Source organism: Oncorhynchus nerka, linkage group LG13 (genome assembly GCF_034236695.1).
Source record: "Oncorhynchus nerka isolate Pitt River linkage group LG13, Oner_Uvic_2.0, whole genome shotgun sequence".
NCBI classification, from domain to species: Eukaryota; Metazoa; Chordata; class Actinopteri; order Salmoniformes; family Salmonidae; genus Oncorhynchus; species Oncorhynchus nerka.
Genome location: NC_088408.1, coordinates 31,178,200 through 31,205,527, shown reverse-complemented (window position 1 = coordinate 31,205,527; position 27,328 = coordinate 31,178,200). Strand labels below are relative to the sequence as shown.

The 27,328-nt window shown below is 42.4% G+C and overlaps 1 protein-coding gene across 1 annotated transcript in view; it reads left to right on the top strand.

Moving 5' to 3' along the window:
• LOC115139359 (patched domain-containing protein 1) overlaps window positions 1-3,250 on the top strand; it is a 29,907-nt gene extending 26,657 nt beyond the window's left edge. Inside the window, exon 3 of the mRNA XM_029676637.2 lies at window positions 1,201-3,250. Coding sequence (XP_029532497.1) covers window positions 1,201-2,882 — 1,682 coding nt within the window. The 3' untranslated portion in view covers window positions 2,883-3,250. The remainder of the gene's footprint in view (window positions 1-1,200) is intronic.
• Window positions 3,251-27,328: the final 24,078 nt, after the last annotated feature.

Below are 27,328 nucleotides of genomic sequence, written 5' to 3'. Positions count from 1 at the left end.
GAGTGATAACATACTGTATTTATCTCTGTGGAAAGGGTCCTACATTCTCTTATGGGGACAGCCAAGTAATTTTTTTAGGTTCTAGATAGCACCTTTTTTTCTACGAGTGTGGAGTTTCATGATAATGGCCCTGTCAGGGGTTCGGTGGCGTGGAATGAGAGGAGCTTTGTTATTGGCTGTGTGTGGAGGCTAATTCATTCCCCTTTTTCTTACATACATCTTAGTCTGCACAAAGTGAGTGGAGCCCTGTCCCTGTCTGCCTTAATACGTTTTTCTGTTTTACATCAAGATGGTGACATCAGACCAAGGCTTTGGTAATGGAGTGGAGATATTATCTGGGGATATTTTACCAGATGGGCCCAACGTTATTATCCATTCCCCACCTGTGACTCATAAATCACATTAATGTAACCCAGGGCTTTTCCAATCATACACAGAAATGCCAGATATGTAGAAAATGGAAATCATGGGTACCATCCTTACTGAATAATGTTAGTAAACTGCTGCGTATACTGTAGTGTGAAATTCCCACACACCATCTAAATGAACTGACACTAACTAATTGACTTGTACCGCAGCTTAATAAAACTAAAAGCAAGCCAAGTAAATCCACCTGACTCATTATATTGGCCTAATCCTTTATAGTTAATTAACTTTTTTTCATTGTGTCAAATGAGTCTAAATTTATGACGCCGTCGAGAGCAAGGAACCAACCAGGCAGATTTTTCAGGAAATCTTTAAAACAGTGTGGACACAGCATGCAGACGAGCCAAATCCACAACTCCCACTGAAATATTTAGATGGAGGAGCGTTAAATTTATTCAAATGTTTCAAAGCCAACACATTCATGGCAGGCAACTCCCAGCCAGAAATATGTCAAAATATGTGTGTGTGTGTGTGTAATTTGTGTGTGTGTGTAAAATGTGTGTAATGTGTGTGTGTGTGTGTGTGTGTGTGTGTGTGTGTGTGTGTGTGTGTGTGTGTGTAATATGGGTGTGGGTGAATATGGAGAATATGCCCCTGAGTGTGTCTATTCAAGTCTATTTTTATAGCTCACAATCCCACAGATTTAACTAATTTTTACAATGCATGTGTTGTGTTATATTAATTTTAAAATGTTACCATACTTAGACACAGATCATGAATACTGTGTATTCACTGGCATTGGCATTAACAAAGTATGTGTTCCTGTCATTTCAGGTCATGGAACCAAAGGAGTGTTTGAGCTCCTGGCGGGCTGGAGAAGAACTCGAGAGAGCCTTCCCTTCAAGGAGCGCGTGGCAGACGCCTTCGCCGACGTGATGGTGTGCTATACCATGACCAGTTCCCTCTACATCATCACCTTTGGCATGGGTGCCAGCCCCTTCACCAACATCGAGTCGGTGAAGATCTTCTGCCAGAGCATGTGCGTAGCCGTCCTGGTCAACTACTTCTACGTGTTCTCCTTCTATGGTTCCTGCTTGGTGTTCGCTGGTCAGCTGGAGCAGAACCGCTACCACAGTGTTTTCTGCTGTAAGATCCCCTCAGTGGAGTACCTGGACCGCCAGCCCACCTGGTTCAAGACCATGATGAGCGACGGCCATGACCACGTCACTCACCACGAGGTCTTGCCCTACCACAACCACTTCATCCAGCACTTCCTGAGGGAGCACTACACAGAGTGGATCACCAACACTTACGTCAAGCCCTTCGTGGTCATCCTCTACCTGATCTACGCCTCCTTCTCCTTCATGGGATGTTTACAAATCAGTGATGGATCCAACATCGTCAACCTCCTAGCCAGCAACACGCCCAGTGTGTCCTACGCCACGACCCAGCAGAAGTACTTCAGTAACTACAGCCCCGTGATCGGCTTCTACATCTATGAGCCCATCGAGTACTGGAACTCCACGGTGCAGGAGCACCTCACAACGCTGAGCCACGGCTTCAACAAGATCTCCTGGATGGATAACTACTTTCAGTATCTGAAGGTGGTGAATGTGAGCGCCTCGACCAAAAGTGATTTCATCACCATCCTGCAGGGCTCCTTCCTGCGCAGCCCGGAGTATCAGCACTTCATGGAGGACATCATTCTGTCCAAGACAGATGGAGATGAAATGGAGATCATCGCGTCCAGGATGTACCTGGTGGCACGGACGACGGAGAAGACACGGGAGGAGGTGGTGGAGCTGCTGGAGAGGCTCCGCCCACTATCGCTCATCAACAACATCAAGTTTATTGTCTTCAACCCCACCTTTGTCTTCATGGACCGTTACAGCTCCTCCGTAGTGTCGCCCATCCTCACCTCAGCTTTCAGTGTGCTCACCATTCTCATCCTCACCTTCTTCCTGGTCATCAACCCTCTGGGGAACTTCTGGTTGATCCTGACCGTCACCTCCGTAGAGCTGGGGGTCCTGGGCCTCATGACCCTCTGGAATGTACACATGGACAGCATCTCTATCCTGTGCCTTATTTATACTCTCAACTTTGCCATGGATCACTGTGCACCCCACCTGTATACCTTCGTACTGGCCACGGAGCACACCAGGACCCAGTGCATTAAGATCTCGCTGGAGGAGCACGGGGCGGCCATTTTGCAAAATGCCTGCTGTTTCATCATTGGGATGTTGCCCTTGGTGTTTGTGCCTTCCAACCTGACCTACACACTGTTCAAGTGCTCCCTCCTCACCGCAGGCTGCACAGTGCTGCACTGTTTCGTTATCCTGCCTGTGTTTCTAACGTTTTTCCCCCCGTCCAAAAAAAGGCACAAGAAGAAGAAACGGGCCAAACGGAAAGAGAGAGAGAGGGAGCGGGAGATGATGGAGAGGGAGAGAGTGAGGGAAAGGGAGGAGATAGAGTGCATTGAAGTCAGGGAGAACCCTGATCACGTGACTAACGTCTGAGAGGCCGTGTGTCTGTGAGCGGTGAGCGGCGAACGTTGAGCGTCAGCGGGACGGTCTTCAGTGATTGGTGGATGAGGTGTTGGAAGCCTTTCCTAAAGTGAAGGTGGCCATGCGGTGTAGCACCTCACAGGGCCCAAGGGGTTAGAGCTGACTGGTCCTCAGAGGGAGGAGGGAGATAGATAGGCTAGCAGCCGTGACCCAGCCAGACAGCCAGCAGCCATGCTGTCCAGAGTAGAGACCAGACCAGATCAGACCTATAGATCAGCTACGCCTTCAAACTGGATGGGACAGTGTATATTATCTGCACAGTCTGCTCATGGTTCCCTCTGCTGTTCATGCAGACACATGCACACAGCCAGGACGCAACTACAAACGCCTACATTCACTTACAGTGTTATGTGTATGTGAATAATACATCTTATTTTAACAATTGTAAATGTACAGTACCTTGAGCAAAGCATGCTAGCATGACAATGAGAGACATGTCTACCTCCAGGATGGTTGTCAAGGTTATCTAAATTCTTTTCTACCATTTGTCATAGTAAATCTGGCCATTCACTGGCATATATGACCACCCTTATAGTATGATTAGTTTGATGAATGACAGGCAGAAGGATCTATACATTAGAATTTGTTTGAGAGTACACAGAGATAATGAATACCAACAGTACATTCCATTCTGTCTTTTCGGTGAACACCCAAGCGAACAGCTGAACTGGGCAGATGGCATACACTGTGTCCATTATGAAAAATGATCTTGCACAGTACAATTGTCAAGGTACATTTTACAGGAAGACAAGTATATCTGCTTTATTTCTGTTTTCACATCTGTTCTTAGCCAACAATTACAGTGGAACTGCAGCAAGGTACGTAATTTAATAGAGTCATGCATGTTCTAGAAAACCTAGCAGAATGAACTAGGTGTGAAATGGCCTCTTTTAAAGCAGTAAAACCCAAAGGATGGAGTACTGCAGAGGTTAAAGGTTGTGTTGCCACACTAACTGGGCTCGGATATGGGGTCATCTGAACATCATGGTTGACGAGGCATGGTTAGTGTTTAACACATTTCAGTGTCACGTGTTCTATTGGCCCATGATTATGGGTCATGAACAAAATAAATGATTGGGTGGGTTAGACACGACAGGCTACATGTTAGGTCATTATTTAATCAGAGATGCTGTATATTAGCTATTTTTGCTTGTGTGAAATTCTATGGTGCCACATAATTAGAGAGAAAAACAACTTTTGGGTTGCAGATAAAACACTTCTTGATTTGTTTTGTAAAATGTGGACATTCTGTCAAATGAAACCATGACGTAAAAGACGTCTTATTGGATCTAACCTCACAAGCAATGTCATACATCACAATTATTCTAGTTTAAGCAACCATTGGTATTCATATTCCAATGGCTTTTATTGTCCCATGCTTGATGTACTTTAGAACTTTCCAGAGAATATCAACGTTCTCCTCCAGTAGCCTCTCTACGATCCAGAGTGGTCAAAATGTAGTCCCTCTCCCCCTGGGGAAAACCATTAACTAGCAACGTCTGGATACGATCTCTGTAAGGGCTGAGAAGCACACTCTCAAGGTCAGATTGCAGGAGATAGTCATCACTGACCTCTGACACATTATCTTAGAGTGGCTTGTGGCATGTGACAGAGTGCCTCTCATGTAAAAGGATGTGGCTGTCCTTAGGTTATTCTTATTTGAAAGTCATGACTTTGAGAAGGCATTGCTTTCTTTATATGTGGCTTGAAAGGGTTGAGGTACTCCTCAGAAAGGACAGATAAAGCTAGCAGGGCAGCTGAAGCAGATTTGTGTGTGTTTGGACCAAAAGTTAGAGAAGCTTCCATGAGAAAAAGGGTTAGTAGAATTAACCATCGTGAAAGCATCATGTTGTAGGCGTACATATTAATGTAAAGAAAAGAAGAGTGGTTTATACTTCAGTATGATAGTTCGCTAGTTATCAAGATAAAGCCTTTAAGTGCACATGGGCTTTCCCATTCCTCCGTTAGTGAAATAAATGCAATTAAAGGGGTCCTCCATCATGAAATAATCATCCTCCTTACAAAATTCTTTGTCTCAGAGTTAGCGAAGAATGAATCTCTCATGTTAAAAATGTTGACAAGGTAAATCCCTAATTTCATTTTCAAATCTCTTGTCTGTGGTGATGATTAATCATAAGCATTTAAACCTAAATAGCCAGAGAGAATCTGGTCCCTTTGAACCAGACATAGTTTAGTGAGGGGTATAGGCTAGCTACAACACCTGCAGCTGTTGGTATCTCTGCATTTTGTAAAAGCCATGTCATGTATGTATAGCAAGAAAGCATGAACATTTAATATAATGGGAACAAAATGCCAATTGAAATCATTGACTTCCCAAAATGACTGTACGCATGGCACTGTAATGTATGTATGTATGCATGCATTTCATTTTTGTACATTTAGTCTGTGTATCCTCATTTTGCTACTCTGTAGTAACCTATTTCAATGCATATTCTATAACATCTTGTGCAAAAAAAAAAAACTTACATGTCCTCTATGTTCAACAAGACAAAAGCCAGAGAATCATGTGATATAATTGTATATGATTTTTTTGTAAGATTTTATAAGAAAAATAGGGGAAAAAAACTACAATATAAGATTTTTTTTAAGCTGAAGTTTTGTTATAAAAAAGCAATAAAGAAAAAAAAAGGTTGAACACAGTAGGCCAGTAATAAACTGTGGGATGCCAACAGTAGACAGAATGGGTCGACCCATCGCACACTACAGTAGGCCAGTAATAAACTGTGGGATGCCAACAGTAGACAGAATGGGTCGACCCATCGCACACTACAGTAGGCCAGTAATAAACTGTGGGATGCCAACAGTAGACAGAATGGGTCGACCCATCGCACACTACAGTAGGCCAGTAATAAACTGTGGGATGCCAACAGTAGACAGAATGGGTCGACCCATCGCACACTACAGTAGGCCAGTAATAAACTGTGGGATGCCAACAGTAGACAGAATGGGTCGACCCATCGCACACTACAGTAGGCCAGTAATAAACTGTGGGATGCCAACAGTAGACAGAATGGGTCGACCCATCGCACACTACAGTAGGCCAGTAATAAACTGTGGGATGCCAACAGTAGACAGAATGGGTCGACCCATCGCACACTACAGTAGGCCAGTAATAAACTGTGGGATGCCAACAGTAGACAGAATGGGTCGACCCATCGCACACTACAGTAGGCCAGTAATAAACTGTGGGATGCCAACAGTAGACAGAATGGGTCGACCCATCGCACACTGCAGTGGACCTACATGTTTGTTGTGCTTCAACAAATGTAACATGTTTTCTACGGGGAGACTTCTTTGTCTGTCTGTTTGTTTGTTTGTCTATTCCTCACTACTTGGCCATTATATTACAGGGAAATATTACAGCCTCTTTTTACTACACCACAGTTTTATCTGGCTTGGTTAGTCTACCAGAATAGTTTGCAAAATAACAAACATTAACGACAAAGTATTTGCATTTTATACGCTGAAAATGTCTAAGACTGAGCTTAAAGGCTTGCCGTGCTGTTATGACCCATACTTACATAACTTCTAATGAATATTCAGATTACAATATGATTATACGTGATCCATGAACATGCTTAACCCTCCAATAACTTTCGTTGCTTTTTTTGCAAGACTCTCATGATACAGGATAGTCCATTCATATTTTCAAATACTCTGCTTGCTGTGGTTACTGTGTACAAGTCATCTCTGATGAAGCTATGTTTAACGCTGTCTTTCTGAGTCTACGGTGTGTTCAAACGTGCGACCAATCATCACTTGTAACAATTTCATTGTCTGCTCAGCTGAGAAAGTCAGTACCTCCACCAATGTTTAATTTGTATTCAATATCCAAAATACAGTACGTGGCTGTCCAGTGTCCAAATCCTCTCGATTTCCAAACCCCCTTGCTTATGGTTTTATTTATCACTTAAATCAGGCTGTCTGATGTGTGGTAGGGTGTAATTTTGAGTTTGGAGTTTGGACAGAACGTGGTCATTGATTGAGGACATCCGTGAAGACGTCATTAACTGAGGTTTGGTATTGATCACTGTGGTGTCTGATGCTCCATGTGTGAATATAAAAACCCAAACACTGTTATTGAGTAGCAGGTGATAGCAGGCTACTTTAAAATTTCACCACACTTTGTTATACTAAGGATAGGCATCAAACCTGCTTCAGTTGGGCTCATGATTCTATCTTATACTTCTTGCCAGGAAAACACTGCAATAAGATGTGTGAAACAACCATTGAACATGATGACTGAATTAGAATATTGAAAGATGCATAGGAAAGTCAGAATAACCCAAGCAGCAGGTGAACTAATGTCTGCCCCTCGATCATACACAAGCATAGTTAAGTTTGCATGTTCAGGTATACAACAACACAGTGCAATAAGATTGTGCAATTATAAACTGTAGTTGACTACGCTGCATTACTGTTATAACAGCAAGAACACATTTATTCTGTATTGTTAGGTTGGTTGTAACCCTGACAATGGAGGCTGCTGAGGGGAGGACTGTTAATAATACTGGCTGGAATGGAGCAAATGGAATGGCAACAAACTATGTGTTTGATGTATTTGATACCATTCCACTGATTCCGCTCTAGCCATTACCGCGAGCTCGTCCTCCCCAATTAAGGTGCCACCAACCTCCTGTGAACCCAGCCAATGTATTTTCTGCTCATTCATCAATACTGTAGTCATCCCCCTTTTTTGTATTTGCAATTTCATACAGCATTTCTACACCACATGTCAATGTCAACAATTGAGAACTGCAGTAGGATTTCCCCCCCTTAGAATAAGCAACAGACTGAAAGGGGAACTGTCTCATAACGACTTGTGTGTGCTTGGCCAGTTTAAATACAATGCTACTAACATAGTGAACATTCGTGTCAGCCATCTTTTCGACAGTACAAAGTGCTCAGTGTTAAAGACAGAAAGTCTTGGGTGAATGACTTGATGATTTATTTGGAGTCTGGATTAGGTTTGAAAATGCTAATGTCTGAGGCTATGTACGTGTCATCATTAGCTTGAAATAACATGTCTTTGTGCACGTCATAAGCTCTACATACGGCTGTGGGGTCCAGGAGAGATGCACACCATTCATTCTACAATGGAATTACTTTTGATTTGTCAGAATGGTTTGGTTGCATTGCTTTACTTTTCAATGCTTTATGTGTCTTTTATGCAAAATAACTGATTGGATTCTGGTGAATGGTTTAGTGGGTGCTGTTGTGATCCTGTCAGACAGAGTTGAAAACTGGTGGTGGGTTGAGCTGACTGTATATCAATCAATACATGGTATTTGGAGTTTGATTGTGACCAAGGTTGAATGTTATGTTGGATATGCTGTACATAGATGGGATACATAGAATGTAGGCTCTGAATCAAGCAGCTAGTGTAAGGATGTGGTTATGACAACAATTTGTGTTTGTGTACTATAGTTAACACAGCCCCTCATCCCTAAAATGACACTTTATTTAATTTGCATACACCAACTGTAACCCCTGTGCTGCTATGAGGCTTATGGTGAAAACAGATGACATTGCATGGGGAGTAATCACAGCTTTGTTTAAGTGCACATCAGTGTAGGCTCCTGAGAGGAGGAAGGGGAGGACCATCCTCCTCAGTGAATTTCATGAAAATATCAATTGTGAAACATTAAAAAAGTAATACTTTTTAGATAAAACTATACTAAATAATATCACGTCACCAAATAATTGATTAAAAGAAACTGTTTTGCAGTGGAGGTCTACAGTAGCCTCAACAGCACACTAATTATGTTAACTTCCAGAGGATATCCTCCAACCCATCAGAGCTCTTGCAGTAATAACTGACATGTTGTCGACCCAATCAAAGGATCGGATAATTCATCTCGTTGTGAAAGCATAATCCACAGCTAGCTAGCACTGCAGTACATACAATGTGGTGAGTGTTTGGCTCAAAGAGAGAGAAAGATGATAGTTGAACAGTTTTGAACAAATTAATTTCTTAAAAAATAAAGAAGAAGCGAGAGAGAGGGAGGGAGAGATGGCTAGCTAGCTAAATTTCATAGTATTTTTCTTTCGCTTTGAATTACCTAGCTAGCGAATGCAGCTAGCTAGTTTAGCTTACTCGAACAGAGCTGGCTATGGCTATCCAACACTGGAACTCTTCCAAGTCAAGAGTAATGGAAGGTAGATCAGATTTAATATTTCAGATAAATTGTAGCTTACATCAATGTAACACATATGTAATCATGTAGTAACCAAACAAGGGTTTAAACAAGTATAAATATATTTTATAAGTAACTACCGTTTGCCTTGATGACAGCTTCTTGGCATTCCTTCAACCAGCTTCATGAGGTAGTCACCTGGAATGCATTTAATTTGGTAAAAGACCAAGTCCATATTATGGCAAGAACAGCTCAAATAAGCAATGAGAGATGACAGTCCATCATTACAGTCCATCATTGACTGACATGAAGGTCAGAGAAAATCTCAAGAACTTTGAAAGTTTCTTCAAGTGCAGTCGCAAAAACCATCAACCGCTATGATGAAACTGTCTCTCATGGGGACCGCCAAAGTTACCTCTGCTGTAGAGGATAAGTTAATTAGAGTTACCAGCCTCAGAAATTGCAGCCCAAATAAATGCTTCACAGAGTTCAAGTAACAGACACATCTCAACATCAACTGTTTAGAGGAGACTGCGTGAATCAGGCCTTCATGGTCGAATTGCTGCAAAGAAACCTCTACTAAAGGACACCAATAATAAGAAGAGACTTGCTTGGGCTAAGAAACTCGAGCAATGGACATTAGACCAGTGGAAATCTGTCCTTTGGTCTGATGAGTACAAATTTGAGATTTTTTGTTCCAACCGCCATGTCTTTGTGAGACGCAGAGTAGGTGAACTGATGATCTCCACATGTGTGGTTCCCACCATGAAGCATGGAGGAGAAGGTGTGATTTGCTAGTGACATTGTCAGTGATTTATTTAGATTTCAAGGCACAGTTAACCAGCATGGCTATCACAGCATTCTGCAGCGATACGCCATCCCATCTGGTTTGCGCTTAGTAGGATTATCATTTGTTTTTCAACAGGACAATGACCCAACACATCTCCAGGCTGTGTAAGGGCTATTTGACCAAGAAGGAGAGTGATGGAGTGCTGCATCAGATGACCTGACCTCCACAATCACCTGAGCTCAACCCTATTGATATGGTTTGGGATGAGTTGGACCACAGAGTGAAGGAAAAGCAGCCAACAAGTTCTCAGTATATGTGCCGAACTCCTTCAAGACTTTTGGAAAAGCATTCCAGGGGAAGCTGGTTGAGAGAATGCCAAGAGTGTGCAAATCTGTCATCAAGACAAAGGGTGGCTACTTTGAGGAATCTCAAATCTAAAATATATTTTGATTTGCTTAACACTTTTTTGATTATTACATGATTCCATATGTGTTATTTCATAGTTTTGATGTCTTCACTATTCTTGTACAATGTAGAAAATATTAAAAATAAAGAAAAACCCTTGAATGAGTAGCTGTGTCCAAACGTATGACTGTATATATATATATATATATATATATATATATATATATATTCCTTTATTATTTTCCCCTAACCCTACCAACCCTAGCCTACTTGGAGTAAACTAGTAAACTAGTGAACATCACCACTTAGGCTTTTACTTTCAACTTATACATACTATATACATTTTACGGACACAATGTATTTTACAATAGTTATATTTGTTTTGTTTTGAATCCCATCCTTCAGATTCCCTCAACCCTTTTTGAGATATTTTTTTAATTGCTGTTTCACAAAAGTTCTGAACCTATTTACATTTTACAGGCACAGTATATTTTACAAATTGATTTACAAATCATTCAACTGTGCTGTTATGTTTCAGAAAAGTTCTGAACCTTTCTATTCTCATAGTTTCTACAGATTGTAAACTAAAGATACATTTTGTTGCTAAAAGTATGATTATATTATTGATCGATTGACTATGACTTTTCAAATCACCCAGCAGTGCTATTTACAGAGTTAGCTCCAGGTAAATGTTGCAATTCTTGGACCTGCCACCAAAAACAAGTTACATATGGGCAGTACCGAAACAAATGATATAATGTTTCTGTCTCTTCGCAGCAACATCTGCAGAGCTGGGATGGGTATATCCCCCATATTCAGTATATAACATTCTATTGGTTGCAAAAATGTTGTATAATTTAAATTGAAAAATTATACGTTTTGAATCTGGTGTCATTTTGCGTATCAGTTCATAAACCATGTACCGTGGAATCGGTACATCGGAAATCTCTTCCCAACTATATGGCACAACTGTCAGTTTTGGTTCTTAAATTAAACTGGTATACTTTTTTATGTATCACAATTTTCTTTAACCAATTTTCGTTTTTAATGCAGGGTCGACAGACAAGTTCCTTACTTTATCCCCCTTCCACTTCCCTTTACCATTTTTGCGGTAACGCTCCAATTAGTTGGTTGTATTTTTGGGTAGAGACAGACCATGTCCATATATTTTTGTTAGCTGCATGTGTGACATAACTGCACCAGTCCTATGATATCATTTACGAAGATTATACTTCATAAAAAAAATCAATTAGGACATTTGAGTAACCATAATATTTGTTGTATTATTTGAAATTGCAACCAACGTTTTACTGCAACCAACTTTAAAAATAGCGATATTTTGGAGGTTGTAATCTGAATAAAAGGAAAAAGGCCATTCTTGAACATGGGGTGAGACATTCTTACTCATCTGCTAGAGAACTAGTTTGGATTTAAGTATAACTTTTCTATGACTGAAGCTTTTAGTAAAAGTTCTAATGCTTTAATATTTAATCATTTCTGTCCTCTTAATTCAAATGCTTTATATAAATAGGCCATTTAATTTTGTGTGGCTTGCTGTTCCAAATAAAATTGAATATATTATCAAGGTAAGATTTTGGTTTTAAACATTTATTGCCACTGGGGCCTGCCGGTGTAACTGCTAAACTGCTTGCTGTACATTGTATTGCATTATTTTAGTGGGTTTATTAACGCGTTAGTTATAGTAGCTAGCTATGTTGACTATGACGTTAGCTAAAATGGCGGCAACGATGTATGCTGTGTGTAGCTGCTAGCATTCCACAAGCCATGGGAAAAAGTGAGATGAGGAGAGCCCGTAGATACGTGAAGGAATTGTACAAAGAGCAAATTATCATGGTGTTTGTATGTGGCTGCTGTGAAAGTGAACTGTTTGAGGTTATCAGGGGTGTATTCATTCCACTGATTCTGTTGAAAAACATTTCTTAATTGGAAGCACATGGAAGGGAACGGGGATAAACATAACTGAATTTGTCCAATAGAAACTCTCGTTTGCAACTGTTGGACTAATGATTACACACTAGATCAGCTAGATGCAGGCAAGAGTGTGCAAGGCAGCATTGAATGTGTCACTGTCTGTCACCTTGAATACTCAAATATTTATCTCAACCTGTGCACCTACGTTGTAAACTTTAATTCATAGGCTAGGTTGTACAGTAGCAACCTCATGATGGGTATATGGAAAATGTTTGTATCATTTAGTAGCCTAAACCTATTGATGTTACGATGAGCTGGGTGAATGGAATATGAATGACAGTCATCTAATATGCTGTAATATAAATAAGGCCATGCACATTTAAAAAAGATGGTCCTCCCTCATTTTAAAAGGCACCGACCGCCACTGGTGCACATGTTTAAGCTAAATCACTTAGCATATTTTGTCTAAACCATTGTTTATAGGGACAACGTTTCTCCATGGTTAATCACCCCAAATGTAATCCATGTACTGTAATGTAAATGCAAATGTGGTCAGTCACCCATTAGGTCTTCCCATGGCTCAGAGACACTCGGCCCGGCGTAGAGAGAATGATGGAAGGAGAAGGGATGCACAGGGGTGTGAAGTGAACAATACCACAGGAACACTGGCTAGTGACCCTGTGACTACCACAATGTTCTTTCGCACTCAGTAGCATAGACAAGGGAGCCCTCAGACCAGGCCATTAGTGTTGAAATGTAGAACTATCATTTCTGATGCTCTACCCAGCTCCTCAGTGGCTGACTGAATAGGCTTTTCTAGGCTCCAGTGCTGTGGTAGCAAGCTGGCAGGGCTGACAGCAATCCTCTCGCTCTCTTCTTCTTCCTTATCTTGTGGCAGCAGGAGAATATTTAAAAGATTCAGAGAACTGGAGAGGTAAGCCCTCATTTTAATCTCAAACGATTTTAGCAGCTAGCACAGGAAGGAAACTGTGATAGTCATTACAGAAGATGACTGCAAGCTGTCTGATTGCTGCAACAGCAGAAGGACTCTCAACCCGCAACGTTTACTCCTCATGTTGGAGAGTTTCCACAATACTTTTTTTAGACTACTTGAGAGGAAAAGTTGGTAGAATGAAGGGTGTTTTGTGTCATGTATTTGGTTTGTGTCTTTACTGTTCTGTATGCTGAGAGGGATATTCTTGGCTGCTGTTTTTGATTCTGCTGACGCTTATGTGTGCTGCATTTCTGGCTCTCCTTCCCTCGACACCGGCCTGTCTGTTGGGCTGCTTTGGGCCCGGTGTGGCTACTGCTGCCCGCAGGTGGCTAATTCAATTAACTGTTCCCATCACATGCTAGTGGTGGTAAAATTCTTCAACCAAGTTACAGTGATTTCTTCCCCCTCACTTCTGCCACTTTCTTTCCTCGGGGGATGTCAACCCAGCTGAACACTGTGTTTTTGGGCAGAGAAATGACTGTTTAGTATGAGTGAGCCTTGTTGTGGTCAGACAATGTTCTGCTTTATGTTTCACTGTGGTTGGTACTATGGCTGGATGATGACAGTGTTTAGAGTGAGTTGATTTGGAACTTTTGTTGCAAGCGTGCTCATTCACCTGCTCTCGAAGACCACATTCGGTACGGTTGTATCTTCAATGATATATCTACTTAAGCAAAATACTACAAATGGTTATTGCACCAAATGAACTACAGTCTTCCATAAATGCAGAATTCGCCGTAATAAATGTTCTCTAGGACAGTATCGTACATCTCAGCTGACGTTCTCGAGACAAAAGTTTAGCTATGCAGGTGTCTGGCTGAAGTTAAGTAATCCAACTCCAGGAACATCTTTACATTTGAATTGTAACGTATAACAACCTGACCAGCCAAAAATGAAACCATAGTGAATTGATTATATAAAGGAATGTTTCAGTGTGAATTTATTAGAAGTATGCTTTTGAATGCTATTCATATTTTCATTGTAAACTATTTTCTACTGCCTGCTATGTTGAAGCTATAAATAGTATGCATATGTGACATTTTTATATGACCAAAACATTTTAATTAAAACCTTTGTCTATTTAACTGACTGTGATTCTTGACTCTCAACCTAACTAAAGTTAAAATGTTTCATCTTCATTTATTATTTGATGAATCTTCATTTAGTATTAGCCGACAATGTTTTCATATATTATAGAGCAGGCAACAAGGTCCCGCTTGCTCTCAAAAAGACCTATTTATACCGGGTTCTAACTTGCGTCCTTTGTCCTGATCTTGTCCACATTCTGATTGTGACCACATTTTTAGTCAGGTGTAGACAATCAAAAGACACTTTGTGGTCTGATTGTGATCAGATCAACCTGCCCACCTCCGGAGGTAGTCAGACATGCATTGTGTCTCTATATCTTACAGGTGTAGACAGATCTGGACAGAGAAACAATTTAAATCATAATTTTCTGCAATCTAAAACCATCGACAGCTGACTAATTACATCCATATGTGTCTTACATTAAATAAATAAATCATATTTTGAATGAATATCTATGAAATAATTTGCATAAAGGAAGGGACCAGGAAATCTGGTCACAATGCAAACACAGTAGATGGATAACAGACACATTTTAACACAATGCATAGACACATTTCGGGAAATATGGGTACAATCAGAATGTAGACAAGAGCAAGACAAAGGACCCATGTTAGTACCAGGTATAAACAGGGATTAAGTAATTGGCCCTGATTCTCAGCACAATTACAGTTTGACTCACCCGTTTGCCTTTTTATAACATTACAGGCCACCCCACATTTTTTTTAAATGATTTCAGCTGAACACATTTCCACTTTACTAGGAGATCAGTCTCTGTTTCAGACTGGAGCTGTATCAGAAAATAACTCTGCTCTTCTGAACAACTCACGCATGCACCTAAGCACGCACATATTCATGCACACACACACGAAAGCAGGCATGCACACACACACTCAAACGAAACCCCAGAGTCTCTGTGTCCTTGTTTCTTCAATATGTGGCCCAAACCATTACGTTCGTCTGTCCATCCTGGGAATGTGATGTCATGTGATTTGTATTTGTATTTATTTGCGTTTATTAAGGATCCCCATTAGTTCCTGAGGTTCAAACAATATTAAGGCAATTGCATCACACATGCAACACGTTATTCCACCACGCTACCTGTCACGGTGTGCGCTACTGGTGAAGAAGTCAGGTGCAGGAGAGCAGAGAGTTGTGAACAGGCGAACACTTAATTAAGGCAGAGGCAAATAAAACAGACTTTATTAAGGCAGAGGCAAATAAAACAGACTTTATTAAGGCAGAGGCAAATAAAACAGACTTTATTAAGGCAGAGGCAAATAAAACAGACTTTATTAAGGCAGAGGCAAATAAAACAGACTTTATTAAGGCAGAGGCAAATAAAACAGACTTTATTAAGGCAGAGGCAAATAAAACAGACTTTATTAAGGCAGAGGCAAATAAAACAGACTTTATTAAGGCAGAGGCAAATAAAACAGACTTCATTAAGGCAGAGGCAAATAAAACAGACTTTATTAAGGCAGAGGCAAATAAAACAGACTTTATTAAGGCAGAGGCAAATAAAAAATACTTTATTAAGGCAGAGGCAAATAAAACAGACTTTATTAAGGCAGGGGCAAATAAAACAGACTTTATTAAGGCAGAGGCAAATAAAACAGACTTTATTAAGGCAGGGGCAAATAAAACAGACTTTATTAAGGCAGAGGCAAATAAAACAGACTTTATTAAGGCAGAGGCAAATAAAACAGACTTTATTAAGGCAGGGGCAAATAAAACAGACTTTATTAAGGCAGGGGCAAATAAAACAGACTTTAAAAAATAAAACAGACTTTATTAAGGCAGAGGCAAATAAAACAGACTTTATTAAGGCAGAGGCAAATAAAACAGACTTTATTAAGGCAGAGGCAAATAAAACAGACTTTATTAAGGCAGAGGCCAATAAAACAGACTTTATTAAGGCAGAGGCAAATAAAACAGACTTTATTAAGGCAGAGGCAAATAAAACAGACTTTATTAAGGCAGAGGCAAATAAAACAGACTTTATTAAGGCAGAGGCCAATAAAACAGACTTTATTAAGGCAGAGGCAAATAAAACAGACTTTATTAAGGCAGAGGCAAATAAAACAGACTTTATTAAGGCAGAGGCAAATAAAACAGACTTTATTAAGGCAGAGGCAAATAACATTTAACATTTACATTTAAGTCATTTAGCAGACGCTCTTATCCAGAGCGACTTACAAATTGGTGCATTCACCTTATGACATCCAGTGGAACAGCCACTTTACAATAGTGCATCTAAATCTTTTAGGGGGGGGGTGAGAAGGATTACTTTATCCTATCCTAGGTATTCCTTAAAGAGGTGGGGTTTCAGGTGTCTCCGGAAGGTGGTGATTGACTCCGCTGTCCTGGCGTCGTGAGGGAGTTTGTTCCACCATTGGGGGGCCAGAGCAGCGAACAGTTTTGACTGGGCTGAGCGGGAACTGTACTTCCTCAGTGGTAGGGAGGCGAGCAGGCCAGAGGTGGATGAACGCAGTGCCCTTGTTTGGGTGTAGGGCCTGATCAGAGCCTGGAGGTACTGAGGTGCCGTTCCCTCACAGCTCCGTAGGCAAGCACCATGTTCTTGTAGCGGATGCGAGCTTCAACTGGAAGCCAGTGGAGAGAGCGGAGGAGCGGGGTGACGTGAGAGAACTTGGGAAGGTTGAACACCAGACGGGCTGCGGCGTTCTGGATGAGTTGTAGGGGTTTAATGGCACAGGCAGGGAGCCCAGCCAACAGCGAGTTGCAGTAATCCAGACGGGAGATGACAAGTGCCTGGATTAGGACCTGCGCCGCTTCTTGTGTGAGGCAGGGTCGTACTCTGCGGATGTTGTAGAGCATGAACCTACAGGAACGGGCCACCGCCTTGATGTTAGTTGAGAACGACAGGGTGTTGTCCAGGATCACGCCAAGGTTCTTGGCGCTCTGGGAGGAGGACACAATGGAGTTGTCAACCGTGATGGCGAGATCATGGAACGGGCAGTCCTTCCCCGGGAGGAAGAGCAGCTCCGTCTTGCCGAGGTTCAGCTTGAGGTGGTGATCCGTCATCCACACTGATATGTCTGCCAGACATGCAGAGATGCGATTCGCCACCTGGTCATCAGAAGGGGAAAGGAGAAGATTAATTGTGTGTCGTCTGCATAGCAATGATAGGAGAGACCATGTGAGGTTATGACAGAGCCAAGTGACTTGGTGTATAGCGAGAATAGGAGAGGGCCTAGAACAGAGCCCTGGGGACACCAGTGGTGAGAGCACGTGGTGAGGAGACAGATTCTCGCCACGCCACCTGGTAGGAGCGACCTGTCAGGTAGGACGCAATCCAAGCGTGGGCCGCGCCGGAGATGCCCAACTCGGAGAGGGTGGAGAGGAGGATCTGATGGTTCACAGTATCGAAGGCAGCCGATAGGTCTAGAAGGATGAGAGCAGAGGAGAGAGAGTTAGCTTTAGCAGTGCGGAGCGCCTCCGTGATACAGAGAAGAGCAGTCTCAGTTGAATGACTAGTCTTGAAACCTGACTGATTTGGATCAAGAAGGTCATTCTGAGAGAGATAGCGGGAGAGCTGGCCAAGGACGGCACGTTCAAGAGTTTTGGAGAGAAAAGAAAGAAGGGATACTGGTCTGTAGTTGTTGACATCGGAGGGATCGAGTGTAGGTTTTTTCAGAAGGGGTGCAACTCTCGCTCTCTTGAAGACGGAAGGGACGTAGCCAGCGGTCAGGGATGAGTTGATGAGCGAGGTGAGGTAAGGGAGAAGGTCTCCGGAAATGGTCTGAAGAAGAGAGGAGGGGATAGGGTCAAGCGGGCAGGTTGTTGGGCGGCCGGCCGTCACAAGACGCGAGATTTCATCTGGAGGGAGAGGGGAGAAAGAGGTCAGAGCACAGGGTAGGGCAGTGTGAGCAGAACCAGCGGTGTCGTTTGACTTAGCAAACGAGGATCGGATGTCGTCGACCTTCTTTTCAAAATGGTTGACGAAGTCATCTGCAGAGAGGGAGGAGGGGGGGGGAGGGGGAGGAGGATTCAGGAGGGAGGAGAAGGTGGCAAAGAGCTTCCTAGGGTTAGAGGCAGATGCTTGGAATTTAGAGTGGTAGAAAGTGGCTTTAGCAGCAGAGACAGAAGAGGAAAATGTAGAGAGGAGGGAGTGAAAGGATGCCAGGTCCGCAGGGAGGCGAGTTTTCCTCCATTTCCGCTCGGAACAAGGAGAGGAGCCGACTTCGGCGGAAGTCAAGACACTACCTCTACATTACTACAATACAATATTTATTATACCACAATATTACAACATTACAATGTACGTGTGTATAGTGCGTGTGTTTGCCTGTGTGTGTGTCTTCAAAGTCCACGTTGGGTCCATAAGGTATAGTGTTATCTGTTTTTTAAATCAGATTTTACTGCTTCATTGAGTTACTTGATGTGGTATTTCCCAGAGTCTGTTCTGGACTTGGGGACTGTGAAGAGAACCCTGGTGGCATGTCTTGTGGGGTATGCATGGGTGTCTGAGCTGTGTGGTAGTCATTTCAACAGACAGCTTGGTGCTTTCAACATGTCAATACCTTTTACAAAGACAGGTACTGATGCAGTCAATCTCTCCTCTACTTTGAGCCTGGAGAGATTGACATACATTTTATAAATGCTAGCAAATCGATGAACATTTAAGGGCCAGCCATGCTGCTCTGTTCTGAGACAACTGTAATTTGCCTATGTCCCTCTTTGTGGCACTTTACCATATGGCTGGGCAGTAGTCCATGTGCAATAAAAGTAGGTTATGTAAGAATTGATGACAAGCTTCATGGTAAATGGTAAAATTTTCTACCCAATATTTTAAAAATAAGGTACAGTCATCGCTGCACTTTGAAATGTATGTGGGGGCAATTTACCTGTGGGACTCATTAGCATATTTGGGGTTGTGATCTAATATATGTGTATTTGTGCCAACCGTCAGTTGAAGTATTGTACCAGTTTCAGTGGTTGATGATTATGTTGTCAAAGGTTTTCACCTCTTTTTTAACATGGGCAGTTCTGCAATTGTTGTAAGCGCATGTGACAGGAAAGAGCTACACTGTTCAAATGTTATTGTGCATGTCACAGTAATTTAATGAAAAGTTGTTGCTGTGAATTTTGTATTACCTAATTGGCATCCAGCTGTCAATGAGTTATTGTAAAACTCACAGTAACTGCTAGCAATGCATTGGCAACCAGATGTCAGTAAGTTATTGTAAAATGCACTTGCAACTAGCTGCCAGTAGCTAGCAGTAGTTTTCTGATTACAGAAAAGCTTGAAACATTAAGTAACAACTAAGTATTCTTTGTGGTGAGCACACTTGGGATCCAGCCTCACCTTCTTGGTTGGCAGCAAACTGACCTTCCTGTCACACCATCAGTGCAGTGAACATCACGGTGATCAGCCACAGTAAGTTACTGTGAATGTATCAATAACTAATCGCAGTAAGCTGACAGTAAGTTACTGAAAATTAAAGATGAACTTCCCAATAACAAACTGCCACTTACTAGAAAATGCACAGCAATCTCTTAACTTAACAGTGCACCTCTCGAGTGTCACACGCACTTACAAAGACTATAGAACTGGGAGTGGACAAATGAATAAATCTAACAATATTGAACCACTTAAACTGGTACAACACTTCCACTAACGGTCGGCACAAATACATCATAGTTTAAACCATACCTACAAATATGTTAAATAGCCCGTGCCAGCATATTTCCCCCGCCCACCTACATTTCAAAGTGCAGTAAGGTAAACAAGTTATTTTACAGCAATAACTCCTTAAGTCAACTGTAAAAATACTGTATTTTTACTACAACTCGGTAGCCAGTAACTTACTGTCAAATTCTAGGTACTTTTTAACAGTGTGTTCCAAAAGAAGTAGTATCCTGGAAGTATAACTGTAGAACGTGTCATTGGTTCTACCTGGAACTTCTTCATGAGATAGTTTTAAATGGAACTCAAAAGTGTTCCCCTACAGTGACAAATCAAAGGGTGGTATGTGGCACCCAAAAGGGTTGTCCCTAATGTCTATTGGTTCTAATATTTTAACCATCTTTATCATACCCACAGATAGCAGGAAATTCAGGTCACTGGCAACCGAGAGGTAGTGAACTCAACTCCCCAGTGAGATTGATGCCCAAGTCATCTGAATTTTGACGGTCTGCAAAACCACTCCGTCATTAGATTTTTTGAACTGTTTGTTGCAGTATCTGTGTTTTTGCATGTTCATTGATTGATTAATTAAACAATTAATTAGTTTTATGCTACACAAAGATAGCATACATTTTTCTAAACTAATCCAATCTGTTAGTTTGATTTATTGCGCCCATTACTGAAATGGTTGTTCCACTTTATATGGTTTAGGTAGTCTCATTCATTCATCTTTCTAACCTTAGTGGTCATTCTAAATGCAGATTGTGGGATCCACTCTAGGAATTTAACATCACTTTGTAAACCAGCATAATGTGACTTGATGCTGATTTCGCTTTAGCTTTTCCTTGTCACAAAAACACAACAAAGGATGATCTGACAGAAAAAACAGCTAGACCATACTGGTTGGCCAGACGAACCAGTTAGAAATGCTGGTCAGACCAGCTTGACCAACATCGAACAGCAAAGATCAGCATGGAACAGCTTGAAATGTATGCTGGTCTATGCTGTTTTATTTTAAATTTTTAGGCAGGGCTGAGACATCTGTTAGAGCCACATTGATTATCTATGTGGACTAGCACTGCCTAAGGCGGGCAATATTTATAACCTCAATCAATTCACAATGCATAGCACTACTCCTACAGTTCAGTTTGCCTCCCATTCACTGTGTGTGTGTTTTTTAACTCCTGTGTAGCTACAATGAGGGCATAGATTAATTTGTATTTAATGGCACTATACTTTTTATGATATATTTCCAAAGGAACAGAGTGGAATTCGTTCAAACCTGCCAGTCATATTTATCATATTTATTCAGTATCTTTGTTTACAAAATTATTCCTGACACTCTTACTATGAATTCAGTGGAAACGCAAATCAAAGGAATTATCAATCCATTTATCAATCCATTTATCAATCCTCGCCGTGCTGAAGCACATGATGGGATTCGACTCTACTTTGAATTAACATGGGGATCACGGCTTGACAAATTCATTTAATCATCTGACAGGACCCAATATTTGAGTTTCTCCACACAAACACCAGCGCCCAGGTTTTCCCTATTGTATTCCAATGAACCAGCTAGGCCACCAGATCCCTGCTACACCAATGAAACGGACTAACTGGAAATATCTCCCTGGCGCGTCTAGCCATGCAAAGAACAATGACAATCTCATGTCTGATTCAAAATGAATTACGTTAGAGGGAATCTCATCTATACTAATTATAAAACCCCATCAGATTATGAAAACAGTCCATTTGGCTTGGCGAAGGCAAAGGGAGGCAGAGGGAGACAGGGAGTGCTGTGGCCTGGAGATTTAGTATCTCTCATCAGCTGTTCGTGTTTGTGCTGTTGCTATGTCAAGCTATGCCCCTTCTCTCTCTCTCTCTCTCTCTCTCTCACCCCCTCACTCACTTACCATCTCCCTCTCTCTCTCTCGCTCTTTCTGCTCCACTGTCTCTCAAGGAATTAAATATTGATGGAAGACCTGGATTTTATCTGCTGCCTATCATACAGCCATCCCCCACTGAGTTCACACAGTTTATTATAAGAGCAGAGCCCAGGCAAGGGTAACCTCTATCCATCCTACTTCCACTAAAATAAATGCAAACTCCTTTCACGGAAATGGATAATGAATGAATGCATCTCCAGATGCCAAGGTGGAGCTAGCCATTCCTAGTAGCAATCACTTGCTACTAGGACTGTTTCTACAACACAATATATTTTTCTTTATTTAACACATCTATTTTTTTCCACACCCCCATGCGGAATTTAATGATTCAATCAAAAAGTTTAGAATAAGTGGAATGCAGTAAAGGCTGCTGAGGGAAGGACGGCTCATAATAATATCTGGTATACGGAGTAAATGGAATGGCATCAAACACACGGAAACCATGTGTTTGATGTATTTGATTCCATTCTAACCTCCTGTGGTGGAAGAGCAATGCATCTCATCCAGACAGAGTGAAAAACAGTGGTTGTTTTGTTTTTAAAGCCTTGGAAGATGGCTCCCTCTACAGGGATAAAAGCGTATTTAATCGTCAGTCTCTCAAAGCAATCTTTGTTTTTGGGGTTTAAATTGATTTGTGACTAATTACTTTGTAAAAGCTTTACAAGTTAAATGTACACTGCTCAAAAAAATAAAGGGAACACTGAAATAACACATCCTAGATCTGAATGAATGAAATATTCTTATTAAATACTTTTTTCTTTACATAGTTGAATGTGCTGACAACAAAATCACACAAAAATGATCAATGGAAATCACATTTATCAACCCATGAAGGTCTGGATTTGGAGTCACACTCAAAATTAAAGTGGAAAACCACACTACAGGCTTATCCAACATTGATGTAATGTCCTTAAAACAAGTCAAAATGAGGCTCAGTAGTGTGTGTGGCCTCCACGTGCCTGTAGGACCTCCCTACAACGCCTGGGCATGCTCCTGATGAGGTGACGGATGGTCTCCTGAGGGATCTCCTCCCAGACCTGGACTAAAGCATCCGCCAACTCCTGGACAGTCTGTGGTGCAACGTGGCGTTGGTGGATGGAGCGAGACATGATGTCCCAGATGTGCTCATTTGGATTCAGGTCTGGGGAACGGGCGGGCCAGTCCATAGCATCAATGCCTTCCTCTTGCAGGAACTGCTGACACACTCCAGCCACATGAGGTCTAGCATTGCCTTGCATTAGGAGGAACCCAGGGCCAACCGCACCAGCATATGGTCTCACAAGGGGTCTGAGGATCTCATCTCAGTATCTAATGGCAGTCAGGCTACCTCTGGCGAGCACATGGAGGGCTGTGCGTCCCCCCAAAGAAATGCCACCCCACACCATGACTGACCCACCGCCAAACCGGTCATGCTGGAGGATGTTGCAGGCAGCAGAACGTTCTCCACGGCGTCTCCAGACTCTGTCACGTCTGTCACATGTGCTCAGTGTGAACCTGCTTTCATCTGAGAAGAGCACAGGGCACCAGTGGCGAATTTGCAGATCTTGGTGTTCTCTGGCAAATGCCAAACGTCCTGCACGGTGTTGGGCTGTAAGCTGGAGGTCATTTTGCAGGGCTCTGGCAGTGCTCCTCCTGCTCCTCCTTGCACAAAGCTGGAGGTAGCGGTCCTGCTGTTGGGTTGTTGCCCTCCTACGGCCTCCTCCACGTCTCCTGATGTACTGGCCTGTCTCCTGATAGCGCCTCCATGCTCTGGACACTACGCTGACAGACACAGCAAACCTTCTTGCCACAGCTCACATTGATGTGCCATCCTGGATGAGCTGCACTACCTGAGCCACTTGTGTGGGTTGTAGACTCCGTCTCATGCTACCACTAGAGTGAAAGCACCGCCAGCATTCAAAAGTGACCAAAACATCAGCCAGGAAGCATAGGAACTGAGAAGTGGTCTGTGGTCACCACCTGCAGAACCACTCCTTTATTGGGGGTGTCTTGCTAATTGCCTATAATTTCCACCTGTTGTCTATACCATTTGCACAACAGCATGTGGAATTTATTGTCAATCAGTGTTGCTTCCTAAGTGGACAATTTGATTTCACAGAAGTGTGATTGACTTGGAGTTACATTGTTGTTTAAGTGTTCCCTTTATTTTTTTGAGCAGTGTATTTGATTTTTGATGATGGGTGACAATGTAGACAGTAGAATTCATCATTTAAATGTGTACTTTTTTACAATATTAAGATTTATTTTACAGGATTATCACATCAAGGTTCACAGAAGAGTAGGGCAGATGTATGAAGGGAAAAACTTCACTCTGAGATGAACATCTACATTTGGTAAATGTCTGAATAAAATCACCAGTGAGCCTCAGGGAATACGCTTTGGAAAACAAAAGGATCTAAAAAACAGCAACCATACAGCCCTACTAGGAGTTAATACAGCTACTGCCTTCTATATACTTCACATTTGTAGAATGTCTACACAAAATAACGTAACTTGCATCACCAACCACTTCCATTCAGGAGGCAAATATGGTGTAGTTTATCTCAGTTACCAGCTGGTGGCAGTAAAGAATAGTGGATAGAATATATCCAATGGACGCACAGGACCCAGTCTCCATCCGTGGCAGGCCAAGTTTTACAGTAGGACCATTATTAGCATGTTTTAACTACTATATAAATGGTAGATTATCAGACACACAACAAGAAGGTCTGATATCATTATTACTGAAACAGGACCCAAGTGGTATTTATAAAGATCCAGTCCATTTAAAAAATTGGAGACCTCTTATACTTCAGTGTTGTGATGCAAAAATCCTAGCAAAATGCTTGGCGCATAGAATTAAAAAAGTATTGTCAGATATTATTCATCCTAATCAGACAGTATTTTTTTACATGGACGGCACATTGGAGATAATAGAATACTAGAATACTATGAAATATCGGGGACACCAGGCCTGGTTTTCATAGCTGATTTTGAAAAGGCTTTTGATAAAGTACGACTGGAGTTTATATATAAATGCATAGAATATTTCAATTTTGGGGAATCTCTTATAAAATAGGTTAAAGTTATGTATAGTAAACCTAGGTGTAAAATAGTAAATAATGGCTACATCTCAGAAAGTTTTAAACTATCTAGAGGAGTAAAACAAGGTTGTCCACTATCGGCATATCTATTTATTATTGCCATCGAAATGTTAGCTGCTAAGATTAGATCAAACAATAATATTAAGGGATTAGAAATCCGTGTCTTAAAAACTAAGGTGTCATGATGATTCATGTTTTCTTTTAAAACCACAACTAGAGTCTCTCCACGGCCTCATAGAGGATCTATATACTTTTGCTATCCTCTCTGGATTAAAACCAAAAACTAAATGTACTATATTGCGTATTGGATCACTAAAAAAATTCACATTTTACATGACCATGTAGTTTACCAATGAAATGGTCTGACGGAGATGTGGACATACTCGGTATACAAATCCCAAAAGAAAGAAATGATCTCACTCCAATACATTTTTATAGAAAGTTAGCAAAAATAGATAAGATCTTGCTACCATGGAAAGGAAAATACCTGTCTATTTGTGGAAAATTCACCCTGATTAACTCTTTACTCATAACACAGTTTACCGATTTGCTTATGGTTTTGCCTACACCTAATGATCTGCTTTATAAATTATAAAGAACATAAAATCTTCAATTTTATTTGGAACGGCAAGCCAGATAAAATTAAAAGGGCCTATTTATATATAACGAATATGAATTCTGAGGGCAGAAATGATTAAATATTAAAGCATTAGACCTCTCACTAAAGGCATCAGTCATACAAAAGTTATACTTAATCCAAACTGGTTCTCTAGTAAATTGGTATGAATGTCTCATCCTATGTTCAAGAAGGGCCTTTTCCCCTTTATTCAGGTTACACCAGCCCACTTTCGGTTGTTGGTTAAATTTAAATATACTAATTGATTTTAAAAAAGGTATAATTTTTGTGAATGATATCATTGTAATGGTTTTCCTGTGGTGACGTAGAGGACCAAAACGCAGCGTGGTTATATTGATTCATGTTTAATAAAAACAGATAAACATGAACACTACAAAACAAACGTGGAAAACCAAAAACAGCCCTATCTGGTGCAAACACAGAGACAGGAACAGTCACCCACAAACACAGTGAAACCCAGGCTACCTAAGTATGATTCTCAATCAGAGACAACTAATGACACCTGCCTCTGATTGAGAACCATACTAGGCCGAAACATAGAAATACCACAAAACATAGAAAAACAAACAGACTGCCCACCCAATTCACGCCCTGACCATACTAAATAATGACAAAACAAAGGAAATAAAGGTCAGAACGTGACAGTACCACCCCCCCCCCAAAGGTGCGGACTCCGGCAGCAAAACCCTAACCTATAGGGGAGGGTCTGGGTGGGCGTCTGTCCGCGGTGGCGGCTCTGGCGCGGGACGCAGACCCCACTTCACCATTGTCTTAGTGCGCTTTATTGTCCGCCTCCGTGGCTTTCTAACCATGGCCACCCTTCTCAATGACCCCACTGGACAGAGGGGCAGCTCGGGACAGAAGCTCTGGACAGAGGGGCAGAAGCTCGGGACAGAGGGGCAAAAGCTCGGGACAGAGGGGCAGAAGCTCGGGACAGAGGCTCTGGCGCCTCAAACTCCGGCAGCAGTGCCGGACAGGAGGGAGACTCCGGCAGCAGCGCCGGACAGGCGGGAGACTCCGGCAACGCTGGGCAGACGGGTAGCTCCGGCAACGCTGGGCAGACGGGTAGCTCCGGCAACGCTGGGCAGACGGGTAGCTCCGGCAACGCTGGGGAGGAAGGCTCTGACAGCGCTGGACTGAGTAGCTCTGGCGCCTCTGGACTGAGGGGCGGGAGCTCTGGTAGCGCCGAACAGGCGGGAGACTCCGGCTGCGCTGGAGAGGAGGAAGGCTCCGGCAGCGCTGGAGAGGCGGGAGCCTCTGTAAGGATGAGCCGGAGAGACAGCCTGGTGCGGGGGGCTGCCACTGGAGGGCTGGTGCGTGGAGGTGGTGACGGATAGACCGGACCGTGCAGGCGCACTGGAGCTCTTGAGCACCGAGTCTGCCCAACCTTACCCGGTTGAATGGTCCCGGTCGCCCTGCCAGTGCGGCGAGGTGGAATAGCCCGCACTGGGCTATGCAGGCGAACCGGGGACACCGTGCGCAAGGCTGGTGCCATGTAAGCCGGCCCAAGGAGACGCACTGGAGACCAGATGCGTAGAGCCGGCTTCATGGCACTTGGCTCGATGCCCACTCTAGCCCGGCCGATACGCGGAGCTGGAATGTACCGCACCGGGCTATGCACCCGCACTGGGGACACCGTGCGCTTCACAGCATAGCACGGTGCCTGCCCAGTCTCTCCAGCCCCCCGGTAAGCACAGGAAGTTGGCGCAGATCTCCT